The 13,308-nt window shown below is 48.5% G+C and overlaps 5 protein-coding genes across 5 annotated transcripts; 2 read left to right on the top strand and 3 right to left on the bottom strand.

The window, feature by feature from the left end:
• Window positions 1-625: 625 nt before the first annotated feature.
• On the bottom strand, window positions 626-1,455 carry M438DRAFT_339473 (uncharacterized protein; the record flags this gene model as incomplete). The annotated part of the gene is made up of 3 exons (XM_029904220.1): window positions 626-698; window positions 752-984; window positions 1,039-1,455. The coding sequence occupies 3 exons, from the start codon at window positions 1,453-1,455 to the stop codon at window positions 626-628; spliced, it is 723 nt and encodes a 240-aa protein (XP_029755871.1).
• A 2,132-nt stretch (window positions 1,456-3,587) lies between these two features.
• On the bottom strand, window positions 3,588-5,318 carry M438DRAFT_283200 (DUF1613-domain-containing protein; the record flags this gene model as incomplete). Its single annotated transcript, XM_029901369.1, has 2 exons — window positions 3,588-3,856; window positions 3,968-5,318. 2 exons carry the CDS (start codon window positions 5,316-5,318, stop codon window positions 3,588-3,590), a joined length of 1,620 nt encoding a protein of 539 aa, XP_029755870.1.
• A 1,119-nt stretch (window positions 5,319-6,437) lies between these two features.
• Window positions 6,438-7,355, top strand: M438DRAFT_283165 (glycoside hydrolase family 43 protein; the record flags this gene model as incomplete). The annotated part of the gene is made up of 1 exon (XM_029901363.1): window positions 6,438-7,355. The coding sequence occupies one exon, from the start codon at window positions 6,438-6,440 to the stop codon at window positions 7,353-7,355; it is 918 nt and encodes a 305-aa protein (XP_029755869.1).
• A 442-nt stretch (window positions 7,356-7,797) lies between these two features.
• On the top strand, window positions 7,798-8,414 carry M438DRAFT_400326 (uncharacterized protein; the record flags this gene model as incomplete). Its single annotated transcript, XM_029909464.1, has 2 exons — window positions 7,798-7,977; window positions 8,028-8,414. The coding sequence occupies 2 exons, from the start codon at window positions 7,798-7,800 to the stop codon at window positions 8,412-8,414; spliced, it is 567 nt and encodes a 188-aa protein (XP_029755868.1).
• Window positions 8,415-9,010: 596 nt separating this feature from the next.
• Window positions 9,011-10,718, bottom strand: M438DRAFT_400325 (lipase/esterase). Its single transcript, XM_029909463.1, has 3 exons — window positions 10,191-10,718; window positions 9,681-10,137; window positions 9,011-9,627 (listed from the first exon to the last, which is right to left on the bottom strand). Exons 1-3 carry the CDS (start codon window positions 10,245-10,247, stop codon window positions 9,092-9,094), a joined length of 1,050 nt encoding a protein of 349 aa, XP_029755867.1. The 5' UTR covers window positions 10,248-10,718; the 3' UTR covers window positions 9,011-9,091.
• Between the last annotated feature and the right edge of the window lie 2,590 nt (window positions 10,719-13,308).

Raw genomic sequence — 13,308 nt, 5'->3', positions numbered from 1 at the left:
TCTGTGGAATTGTGGAGTACAATCAATGTTCACGAATGTTGAGCAGTCCATCCCGGGCTTACATTTGATACATTAAGAAAACGCTAATCCGGCTTGCGATCTGGCACATACTTGGGCTTGATGAGAGCCAGATCTAGCACAGCTTGATTATGGTCCGGTGTGCATATGAAAGCCCGAAGAGAGGAAGATCAAATGATGCTCGGGTAGAAGACGAAATCGGAAAAACGAAGAGAAACAGTAAAGCATTGATTGTGGTATCTAGAGGCAAGATCACCTCCTCCTGTCAAGTCGGGAGCTGCGAGTCTGTAACGACAAAGCTACCGCAGATATCTTGAGCAAGAGGTGAGATGTAATGTCTTCTTCAATCAAGGCTTGCATGTCGCAATACTGCGGGACCTCCTGTGAAGCCCAGGAACGAAAGTGGGAAATGAAGAAAGCAAGAAATCAACAAAACCATACGCTCGTACCTTCTTCCCCATGCAAATGCTTTTTCTTTACCGCCCAATGCTGTCGTTTTCGCTTTGTATCGTGTGCATGCCGTGAGATTCGTTGTTTTCGTGGTTCAATCGTGGCTGAGAGTTCAAGTTGATGTGTCGTCCGGTGTGTCAAGGTCGCTGGAAGACGTCTAGTCGTAGCGGCTGTCACGGCGGCGATACTCGACATCAGCATCATCGGCATAGTCACGGCTGTCGTTGTATCTGGAAGCTGAGTGAGCTTGAGGATCTTGAGAACACATATGAGATATCCTTACCTTCTGCCACGAGGGTCGGCATGATAGTCTCTGCGTTCGTAGCGATCGGATGAGCCACGGGGAGAATCGCGAGCATCAGAAGCGTAAGGATAGTCGGGCTTTGTGGACTGAGCGGGAGTACTGTAGACATGGGCGTATGGAACGTAGCCGGGAATGGGTCCCGAAGAAGACGTAGGACGATGGCCGTTGGCGATGGAGGTGGTGACAGGGATAGCACCGGGGACAACTCCGTTCTGCGCACAAGTCAATACCTCCTCAATTGTAAACAGGAAGGAATCTCAACATACACCAATAGGGTAGGTTTGGGTAGTGGGGTGCACAGCATAACCATATTTGTCGACGGGAGCGTAGTCGGCAGGGTTGTAAGACCTGCGATTGAATCTGGCCTCTTCTTCGCGGCGACGCCCATCCAGACTACGGTGTCTTCTGCGGTCGCGGCGATCGTACTCTTCTCCATCGTACTCGTCAGATGCCTCTTCATCGGCATAGTAGTCGTCTCTGCGGTGGCTGCGATGGCTGCGAGAGCTCTTGTGGGAGCTGGAGCGTTTGTGCGAGTGCTTGCGAGCACGGCGGGCATCGCGCTCTTCCTTCTCCATCTCTTCTTCCCTTGCACGGTAGTAAGGGATCTTCTCCATCCACTTGTCAGGGAACTTCTCTGCCATGTAGGCAATGCTGTGAAGCAAAACATTAGTCAACGAAGGCATGTTTGCGGCTCCGACGTTTGCGACAGTGATATCCAAGTGGTTTTGTTTAAGCAAGGGTAATTCAAGCAAAGGGTGTTAGAGCAAAGAATGTCGTGTAGAAAAGGTGATAGCACAAGCAAAGGTGAAGTGAGAAAAGTGAGAGAAAGGGAACCAGCCGTCGCTCAGTGAAGCTCGCTGTTTGCGCCGAGCTCGACAAACGACCAGCGCATCTCATGTTGCTTGCGAGTCCTGGAACATGCAACTGTGCATTATCTCGCGGCCTCGACCAGGATTTTGCTGGCCGGGATGAGTCTGCTGTGCCAGAACGTACTTCGACGATCACTCGAAGCCAGACTTACACCACATAACCTGCCTCCCACAGCGCACCGGTCATGAATTTCTCCGCCATGGTTGACTCCCAACTCTTTTACGGACCACAAAACAGGCGGGTTCTACTCTAACAGCGTGGTGGCAGCAAAGAGATTGGGTGTTTTACGGTGTTCGAAAGGCGGTGGAAAGACGGAAAAGACAGTAGAACGTTAGGAAACAAAAGGGCGCCCCAAAATCGATTAATGGTGAACAAGAAAGAGAAAGAGGAACGCACGATTTGAGTCCTAAGCCCGCCATGATGGAAGAGCAGTTTTAGAAGGAACGAACTGATGGGGAAGTCGCGACCGTATAGCACTCGAGTCCAGCTTCTTGAAGCCTTCTCAGATTTTCGAGCACAGAAGAACGTTGTCAAAGATATAAATGGTCCAGCAAGATGATTTGACGTTCCGAAAAATAGTGGTTGCTGTTTGCTTGTTAGCGACTTGGAGACGAAAGTAGTGGTGTTGTTGGAGCATTTATACCAGAATCTGAGCTTAAGGTGATTGAGCAGCTAATTTAGCTATAGGATAAAACCAAACAAGTAACAGACAATATAGAAGACTACGATGGCGAAGTATATAAAAAGTCGGAAGAAGTAGTACAAAAGATCGGTGAGCGAAAAGGTGGTGATACGCAAAAATGACGTCGTGGGCATGCGCGTTTCCAGCCAACTGTACATTTTTTCCCCAGCCTCCTTTCTTTTCTCACGAACTAGACAATATGGACCACCACGAAGGGTGTAAAAGACATCGGCAAGTTCGCAGCTAGTCTATAACAAGGGACTTGTCCTCTGCACATCGCAGACGCATTACAGCCCAATCTTCAGGCCCCACGTCACTCAAAGTCCTAGTGTGACCAACGGGAGCCTGCAGAAGACTGAAGATATGTACTGGATGTTCGCCTCATCGATTACTACATGCGTCTAATGACACGTCTATGTGTTACTTATCCACAAGTGGTCGTATGAAAAAGACAAATAAAAACAATAAATCTTGGTATCTCCGTCTGACGCCGCGTGGTGTATGCTAGATATTAATTGTTGGTCCGGTCTCGGCCGGCAGCGAGCCATCGCTCTATGCTGACCTTGCTCAAGAACGGCTATACTGCTTCATGGCCTTGATTCGGGCCATTGGTGGCTTCCATCCCGTTTGCTTGCTTGACCTGGTCTCCGTCACGATCGCGACCGCCACACTGCTCAGATGATCTCGGCCTTCTCTCAACCAGCGGACAGCCTGTTACCGTTCAAAGCGCCTGCACCTATCGTCCGACCTGTTGAAACAAGCTGTGTTTCGGAGATCTCCTTTTTGTACATTCGATCGTTTCTTGAGACTTGTCGATTAGCGCTCACGTCCTCAATCGCGACGAGGAGATCACGCTGAATGTTGGTCATGAGTGTCGGGATAGCATCGCAGATGTTCAGTCGGCGGCATCTCTGGAGGCATGGATACGAGGAGCTATACGAAGAGATGACGGGTTGGTCTCGAAACACCCTCCTTCATCTAGGCAATCGTAAGCAACGTACCCCGTCATAGGCTTTTCACTTGTTGCTGGCAGGTAGAAGTCGCAGTCAAGGATAATTCCATCAGCAATTCTTGACTACTTCCTTCTCTTTGGGCTCTATTTTTTAGTGGTGTTGATGTTGACACCAACACATGTCAGAAAAACCACTGTTTGTTTTGCAAGTGCTGGACGTAGCACGAGAAGCAGCCTTGTTGAGTCATGAAACGTGATCCTTGCTTTCGTATACGCCGGCTTCCTTAACCAGTAAGTGTTACGAGGATTTCTCAATGAGCTTCGCCTTTCTTGCCGACCAGTTTCTGAGCACACCTGACAAACTCGTCGCAGACATCCTTGATAGGAGCATTGAGTTCTCTGGCTACAATATCCCGAATATGCTGCTCTCTCGAGGTTTCGTCAGACGCCTGTGTAGCTTTCATCTTCCTGCCCAAGATACAGGTATTCCTCGTGCTCGGTATGCGCAAAATCTCCGTTTCGACGACAAAGTTCACATCGTTTGCGAGACCCGAGACGTAATCGCAGAGCGAAGCATACGCTGACTGTACGTTTTTGGTGCCAGTCGGCTTCTTCAGAGATCCAGTCTCTGCGGCTTGAGCACTTCGTACGTGATCGGTCTCGTCGACATGGGCTTTTGAGGATTCCTGACGTCGCTGCGCGGCAGCCTTTTCCTTTGCGGCTTTCGATATCGGTGCTCGCCATCTAGCTCCGGCTAGGTTGTGACTGCAGCAGGGTATGGCGATGAACGGAGAGTCGTTGAGATAAGAGAGTAGAGGAGTCCACGGAGTAAGCTCGTCTGCATGATTCGACACGATGAACGTCCCTTGTTTGAAAAGACCGTTGTGGAAATCTCGATCTCTAAGTAGATCGACAGGTTCTAATTTTCCTGCCAGATCATCAACATTCTCATCGTCGGCCGACGATTCCTGAGGGTCGAGGACTTCTGGCACCAGAATCCCTTCTGCAAGCTTGCTCTGAATGTTGGGAGCAAACGTTTCCCAGGATCTCCGGTGTCGGGCGTCGAAGCCCCAACCTGGAAAGCCTTCTTGAATCAAAATGTTCACTAGAAGACCGTTGCCGCAACCGATGTCGACAAATCCTGGGAATGGAGGCTTATCAACGTTCCCAGCTGGTTGCTGGATATCCAGGATGGCACTACAATCGTACATGTCTTTCCACAGCTCAATCAAGAATGAGGCAATTCCAAGATCCTCAAAAACATGCTTAGCTGGGTCGGTGACTTCTGCCCAGTTGTCGATTAAGGATCTAGCATACGTGCTTTTAAGCCTGGCATAGGTTTCTTGAAACGTCCTTTGTGGCACAACTTGATCGTGATGGACTCGTTTTTGGTACCCTGCTTGTTGACCTCGACTATGCTTGTGAATTTTGGTAAGCAACTGCAAGGCTGTTCTCTCCAGTCTAGAATCAAGAGGTACGTCGGGGAATAAGGAATAATGCACTCCAACTGATCCGGTCCTTGATGTCGCTGTCCAATTGTGAGAGAATGCAACTGCTTTAACTCTGGGATGATACCACGGCATCGTCTCAGAGTTTTTGACATGTGGAATGTATAAGATGAGGTTCTTTAGCGTGGGTCCATCCTGTTGGGTGTAGAAGTGACATGATTGCGGGAGATCTTTGTCTAGTTGTCGATTGCGCGGAACAAGCTGTCGAACATATGTCCTATCCCATTTGAACCCTGGGAAACTCGTATACCTTGGCTGGTATTCTGGCTTAAGGTGTCTTGTAAAGTCGCTGAATTGTGTGGTCGCTGGCTCTTGAATAAGTGTATGATCGGCATCACTGTCATAGAGTATGTCCGCCCGGAAAAGATGTGTAGACATGATGTTTGGGTTCTTGATCAAGTTATGCATGACCACGAGGAACATCTCAGGTTCGAAAGTGCAGTCACTTTCAAGCATAGCCTGCCACTGCCCTTCGACTACCTCTGGGTTGAACAGTTGTTGCGAAGGAGTGCGCGGTTCGAATGCGCCTGGCATTACAGCTGTCTTATCTGCCATGTTCGGTTGTCCGATTAGGAATGGTTGTCGTGCACTTGTCCTGAATCTTTTGTGTACTTCGGACAAAAACACTCATGGCGAAAAGCGAAGTCGAAAATTGATGCAATGGCTTGGCATTGTGTATTACCCGTTCATCAACTCTCGCTCGAGAACTGCCTTTCACACTCGCACACGTCGGTAGACAAGCAAAGAAGCGACAACAACAAGAATTGAAACATGAGTGAGTGAGAACAGCAAGTAGATAATCATCGGTCGTGGGAAACATTTGTGGTCGTGTTACGGAGTATTGGTATTGCTCCCGCGTCAAGACTCACGGATCGTGCCGCACGCGACTTCCTCTCTCTCGAGCCTGGCCCTCGTCTGCTTCACACTCTCGACTTGTATGCAGTAAACATGCATGTTTTGAGATTATTCGATTATCACTCGAAAGACAGGTTGCTGTCTTATGTTGATCAAATCGCGACGCTAGCGCATCGACTCGTCCTTGCAGGTCATAAAGCTGAGCTAGAGTGAAGCCGGGCGAATAACTCGCTACGGGATATCATGGCCCTATTCAACACCCTACTCGGACGAATAAGCTAATCTTGCTGATCGTGTCCAAAGGACGATCTGGTGGAGGCTAGCTGACATTGTACACAAAGATCGAAAATGCTGCAAGCGGACACAAAGAACGATCCGACGCCCGAATGGGAGTCATCGCTGGTCGCGAGAAAGAACTCAGCAACAGGACTCCTCACAACTCGGGCAACATGCGGGGTTCTCGACAATTTGGACAAAGAGATGATATGAGCATGATTCCCTTTGAGCCAGTCTTGCAAGGTCGACAAAAGGTAAGCCGAAGACCGAGAGAGAGTAATAGTCTCATCGACTTGAAGTATCACAACTCTGCAAAAAGATCCGACTTTTCGATACCACTATATTCTGAATCCTCTCGAAGGAACACAGCATCGACCCGGCAAGATGTTCGCCCGCTATTTTAGTATCTCGTCTATCTTGATGATTGGCCTCTCCCTCTTTTCTCCTACCATGGCCATGGGCAGCTTCCAAAGTGCCGACAATAGCACGGTCGAGAAGAGAGATGTCACAATAACGCCAGTCATGAATGGCATCAACTTTCCGGATCCTTCAGTCATACGAATTGGCAACGAATGGTGGGCTTTTGCAACCATGGGACGTGTGAATGGAGAGCGCGTTCACGTTCAGATGGCCAAAAGCGCGTACAACGACTTCAATACCTGGACAAGCTATGGCGAGCGAGATGCACTTCCAAATCTGCCAAGTTGGGTTCATCCTGACAGTCCCGCGGTATGGGCGCCAGACGTTGTACAGCTCGGTCCTGGTCGCTTCATCATGTACTATACCGCCGCACTCAAGTCTAACTCCAAACTACACTGTCTAGGCACCGCTTCGGCTTCTACAGTCACTGGTCCATACACCCCTATTGGCCCCGATCCGTGGGCTTGCCCCACAGGGCAAGGTGGTGCGATAGATCCTGCTGGTTACTATGACCCCAAGGACAACACACGTTGGGTAGTTTATAAGATTGATGCTAATGCGATTGGACATGGTGGCTTTTGCGGAAATACCGTAAAGCCCATTCTCAGCACCCCAATCATGCTCCAGAAGGTGTCCGTAGACAACGGTTTTACAAAGATTGGTCTTCCGACACCTATGATATACAACGATCCTGCCGATGGACCATATGTCGAAGCACCGGCTCTCACAAAGATGTCTGATGGAACATACGTTCTGTTCTATAGCTCGAACTGCTTCGTCACTCCTCTTTACGATGTATCTTATGCAACATCGAAGAATATTCGTGGGCCATACAAGAAGTTTGGCGGTCTGATCAAGACCGGCACGTATGGACTCAGAGCCCCAGGTGGTCTGGACATGGCTATCAACGGAGACCATGCCGTATTCCATGCAGACTGGAAAGGAGGACGGGCCATGTTTACTGCGCTTATCCGGCCTAGAGGGAATAACCAACTACAAGTGTATGTCAAGAATGCTTGAACGTGTATGTAATCCGATAGATAATGAGCATAAACTTGCATATCCATTAGTACTTGTTCTGGAAATAAACCACACTGTAGATATAGGGGTGTAACGACAGCCACGTTGTTTTATGCTTTAATCGGCCGGTCCGGGGAGTCGGTGGCGCCTCCGCGACCGCGATGAGATTTTGGGAGCGGCATGCCTCAAGAACGTGCTCAGCATGATCGAAAGGACCAACGGACTGTTTCTCTGGCTCGGAGGAAGGAACAAGCTGCAGAATATTGGCGCATCTTCGCGATTATGTGCCTGCACGACCTCTGCTCTTTCTCTCTCTCTCCCATGACTCGGAAACGACTCCGCCTTCCATATTGTGAGATTATCAACGTAGGGCGAAGCTTTCTCTCAGAAGACGTGACACGTCGTCAGACGATTGCTGTATTGTTATTTCGACTCGCGGGGCATGAACATGGACGGCAGTCGGACTCCTGCTGACATGAACGGATCGAGCGAGTCTGCTCGGCCGGGCAAGAAGTCAACACCTGTACCAACATCCCGGCGCTCGTCAGATTCAAAGGTCACCAAACCAAAGAGAAGTGTGGTCCATGTGGCGTGTGCTTGTTGCAGACGGCTTCGCATCAAGGCAAGTACCTCGCTCGTCCATCAAGGCTTGTAGCTGACAGTCGTTGGCAGTGTGACGGACTCAGACCAACGTGTCAACCATGCGCTAAGAGGTACGAGGACTGTGTGTATGATGTCGAAGCCAATACGACACGGTCCAATGCACTGAAACGCAAGAACGAAGATCTGGCAAAGGAGAACGCACAGCTCCACGAACTGTATGACTTCCTGCGAAACCGCCCATTCGTCGAGGCCGAAGAGATTTTTCGTCGCATTCGAAGCACTGAGAATCCTCTTGATGTCTTACGCCATGTCGCTACTGCCGATACGCTCATGGCACAGACGACCACCTCGAACATGCAGCCTCAGAGCCATGATGCGCAATCCAGTAAGACCAACGGCAGCCACGTTCCGAGACCTGGCTCGACAAAGTATGATCCTGTCTACGACCGTCAGTGACAGCGCTGCTCCGGAAGACTAGATTTGCTCCTCCTCTATCGTCTCCTACCTATCAGGACAGCTGTGACATGCAATCCATCAGCTCTTCGGCCACGCTCGATTCACAACCCACAAAACATCCGCCTCCATCGCCCATACCTGACTTGACCAGCTCGCTGAACAAGTTCTCCATCCAGAGAGACTGCCTATTCTTTCACCAGATCTCCGACAGACATACACTGTATGTCGCCGAGGACGTTTTCTTAGGGGCCATGGTCATGGAAGAGGAGGAAACGAGAAAAAGAATCACATACCGTCAGCAACCACCCTCATCGATACGAGGCAGGATATTGGTTCTCCGTCTACAGCGCTCCTCGCCCAGTACAACACGTCAATCAATATGTCAGGGGAAAGGATTGCCTCACTCGAGCCCAATCCTAGACAACTTGTCCTCGCTGCTAAGCGGCAACAGGGCCTGGTTGCGACGCTGTGTGCGCCACCGCTGTGTTCTGACGTAGTCACCACGAAGTACTGTACTTACCCTTTCGGGTCGCGCGAACCACACCCATCGCACATTGGTGTTGTCGAAGGGGACTTCGTCTATTTAAAATAATGGTATTCATATGGATGTCTAATCCAAAGGAGAATTGTCAACCATTTCTTCTACACATATCTTCATGAAATAGTCAACTATCAGTCTAGCCGCCAGCGGGTGCGACCATGACCTCTTGTACTTTCTGAGGGGAGATGTCAACACCCAAAAGCCAGCCAAATCCTAGGAACGTATCAAGAATTGCCTTCTTGGAGCCACTCAGGAAAGGCAGGAAAGCAAAGTGTGCGTGAGGCAAGCCGGCCCAGATGTCAATTTTTGTCTTGACACCATTCTCACTGAGAATCTGCTCATAAATTAAACCATCATCACGCAGGGGGTCCAGACCATCGACCTGAATGTAAGTCGGTGGCAGGCCTTTGTGGGGATTCTTGCTGTTGAATGGCGAGTACAGTGGTGAGTTGACATCAGGTTCCAGATGAGCTCCAATCGCATCGATGGCATCTTTGTCGAGAATAGGCGCTTCGGCATTTTGCTCATGCGAAAACCAGACATCCTTGTACTTCTCGGGCACGAGGTCTCCACTAGGGAAGACCAAAGGAACACAGAGCCAGAGACCAGTCAAAGGATGAGCCAGACTCTTGTCCTCAAGAGTCTTTTGAGCAATGACTGCCGTCAAGTTACCTGTATCATGTCAGAAACGAGTATTCATGGATGAGAATCATCAGGATACGGACCTCCTGCACTGATACCACCCAAGACGAACCCCTTTGAAGGATCCGCACCAAGACTCTCCGCATTCTTCGCAAGCCACAAAAGAGTGTCTTCAACATCATTCGGAGCAGTTGGGAACTTGTGCTCCGGAGCGAGTCGATATGCAACCGTCACAACAACCGCATCGAAAGCCCTGGCAAACCCACGCCCATAAGGCGTAAGTTGCTGATTGTCACCGACCACGAAACCTCCACCGAAGATCAAGACGAGCAGAGGTCCTCCACTCTTGCCAGTCGGTCTGTGGATCTTGATCTGGCTCTCGAATCCATCTCTCATGGAGACGTTCTTGAATTCCTCTTCGACGTGAGGGGCTGGCGAGCCCAGGGCTTTGAGCTTCTCTTTCTCCATCTCCACGCGCATGGCGCGGAATGTTTTGATATCGGACCAGTTGCCTTTGGGAAGGGGATTACTCTTGAGGAACTGTATTCAGACTTTAGCATTGGAGGGTCGACAAGTGGGACTATGGTTTATACCTCAGCGAGTTCCGGGTCCATCTCTGCCAGCTTGGCGACTTCTTCTTTAGTCCTCATGATGGGCGATATGATATTATACTACTGCACTTCTGAATAAACAATACGCACGATCAATCAAGGTCCCGAGGGTCTTATTTGTAGTTTCCTGAGCCAAAGCATCTTGCATCCATTCTATTGCTTTGGCCTCGGCACATCTCACAACCGTTCCCGCTCAAGCTTCCCGACCCCTCATGTGTGTCATCGATGCACTTGGAGCCCACAAACACCGTGATCAGAACTCCAGGCTCCAATGTTTTAAGAGCTGGTCCAGGGATGACTTCAAATCACGGTTTTCGGGTCTCGAGAACACCGGAAGCAGCTTTGACTCGGTGTTTGAAGCACGGCTTTTGCTACTTTGGGGCTGTGATGCTTCATGTTGACGTTATCAAAAATGCCAAGAAGTAGAGTATTCTCGCGGTAATCGGGTATTCGATGGATCCGGAGGTCTTTGATGCTGCCAATTCATGATTTGCATGGTGTGTGCGGTGGTGTAGGCAACGAGATATTGTTTTGGATGCCTCTGTTGTGATTTTCGGCGGGGGCGGAGAAGCTGTGTGGCTGTTGCGGGTGGGGTTCGTATTGCTTCGTATTGCCGCGGATAAGCATAAGGGAAAACTGCTGCTTCTTTTCGCAAGCATTAGGGTATTTTTGCAGCCGTTATCCAAGGTCAATTTTTTACATTTACCAGTCGCTTTAAGTCGTATTGGCAGTGGCGATGGCGTCGTTACGACTTAGCTAGCTCGTAGAGACATGAATCAGAAGGCTCGGCATGCGGAGTAGCTATATAGAGCTCTACGAGGTGTTAGTAGTCGGCAGTGTAGATGTTACATGGAATCTTTGAAATCTGGCCTCTATTCTATGCCATGCCACCTTGCTGACTAATTATTCCATTTAATGCTATGTAATCAGTGGAATAATGCCAATTCCACCCTCGTCGTCGTCGCTGTGACCCTGTCCTTCCTCCTCCTNTCTTAAGGAACTACTAATAGCGATGTTTTAAAGAGCTTTGTTCTATGTTCTTATTAGCTAACTATATAGAGCGTATAGTAGATTAGCATTAGAGCCCTCGCTTAATTATAGCTAGCTAGCTATTCTACCTCGTCGTGTTATTAAGCATAGGTGCGAGGCTAGCAGTTGCTTTAAACTTACGACAACGACGAGCTAACCTTATAACCTACTTAAAGAACTTACGAAGGTAGTCGACGGCCTTATAGTTAGCAATTCTAGTGCCCTAGCTAATTTTAGTAATAGCCTCTAAGGGCTCCTAGCTCTTAGCAATTATAGTAGCAATAGCTTCCTCTAAGCTCGTAGACATAAAGGCTTAACTAGCTAAGTTAATTTAATAACCGAAGCAGCGTGTTCGATGTTAAATAGGGTCCTATTTAACTAATAGGCGCTCGCGGAACAACGTAGCGAGGTGCTCTATTATAGTATCGTTGTAAGTAGCATTATTAGAGGTAATATAGCTAATCTTCTGCTAGATATTGTAGTTAATAATGGTCTAGAAGAATAGAGGCGTGCACTGTTTACTAGCATAGCCTACAGGTAGTTTATGTAGAGCGAGTAGAGCCTTATTTAACATACTATCCGGTATAACGAATCGAGCTATAATACTAAGTAACTTATAACTACTATAGTTCGTAGTCTAAGCATCGTAGGTAAAGTGGATTACTAACTAAGAAGTTATAAGTAATGCCTTAAGCTAATCCTTATAAAAATCGTGTTCTTTTTTGACATGTTTAGCTATAGAGTAATGCGTCTTAATTAGCAACTTAGATACACTAGGAAACACCTCGTCGAGTAAGGTATAGAGCTTACTATTGCTAGCGGTACGGAAGGGGATATTGCTCGAGGTAATGTAGTCGATAAGGCGCCGGTTTAGAGTAGCTCTATTAATGTCGTTAAGAAGGCGAGAGGCGCGAGGAACTATAGCTAATATAGTGCGTAGATAAGAGCTAGATTTCTAGTCGTGCTTGCGAGTAAGATGTAACCTAATATTGTCGTAGTTAGTAGTTAAATACTTATAAGGATAGTCTCTATCCTTATAATAGTAGTACTAGATCTTCTTCTTACGCTCGCGCTCTAGCTTACTAGTGCGCCGAGCCCTCGTATAAGACTAGAGCTTATTAGAATTACTACGGGAGGGGGCAACTTTACGAGGGCCTCGTCGATAGAGATTAGGTTATTCGTCGGTGTCGTTAGAAGTAAGAGGAGGCGTAAGAGGAGGAGTAATAGAGGGAGGCTATAACGGGACAGGTTACCCTAGTCTTCTCTCTCTCTTTCGCTAAGCCGGCGTTTCCTATGCGACACGCTAGCGTAGCATATAAGAAGAGTTCTATAGCTACCCTACGTAGAGTAACGAATAGCTTTAGCTATAGACAGACCTATTGTCTAAGAGTAATCTATACGTTGCTACATACCTTTATACCTTTACAATTCTATTCGTTCTACCTAGGTAGTAGCCTATAGATCCTCTATCGCTCCCTATAGGCGTACTAATAGCGTCTCGCGACCTATTTAACGGACGTACCGATCCGGACTACGCGACACCTAGCCTCGAAGAACCTATAAGCGTAGGGGACATACTAGAGGCTATAGACGACGACGTAAGCGTCGACGAGGACGACCTCTAACGTATAATTACGAGGGAACGACTACGAGCTAAGTACTTAGCGCTCCGAGAACGTAATCGTATCGTATAGTAGCTAACGGTTAACGACCTCTACGTAGGCAATACCCCTAGCGGAATACTAGGATTAAGAGAGACGAGCCCTACGTACTCGACTATTACTCCCTCCGAGGGCGAGGAATAGGCGTACCGTACCTAGCACTTAGGCGGCTCGAAGTCGAGGAAATAACTAGATATCCCGCCTTTCTATAGAAAGGACCTCTACGACGTAAAGCTCTTCCTTTATCGTCTCGAGTTAGCCTTCTTAAATAATAAAGCCTCGTTCATCCGAGATAAGGATAAGATCGTCTACGCCCTCCTCTAGCTAAAAGGCGACGCCGAAGCGAAGGCGATACGCGTATAGAACGTAGGCGCTATCGAAACCGGCATATAGCTAATGTTTAAGGAATT

The sequence above is a fragment of the Aureobasidium pullulans genome, assembly GCF_000721785.1.
Source record: "Aureobasidium pullulans EXF-150 unplaced genomic scaffold scaffold_30, whole genome shotgun sequence".
In the NCBI taxonomy this organism is placed as follows: Eukaryota; Fungi; Ascomycota; class Dothideomycetes; order Dothideales; family Saccotheciaceae; genus Aureobasidium; species Aureobasidium pullulans.
The sequence above is the reverse complement of the archived record's forward strand: the minus strand, read 5'-3'. Positions and strand labels throughout refer to the sequence as shown.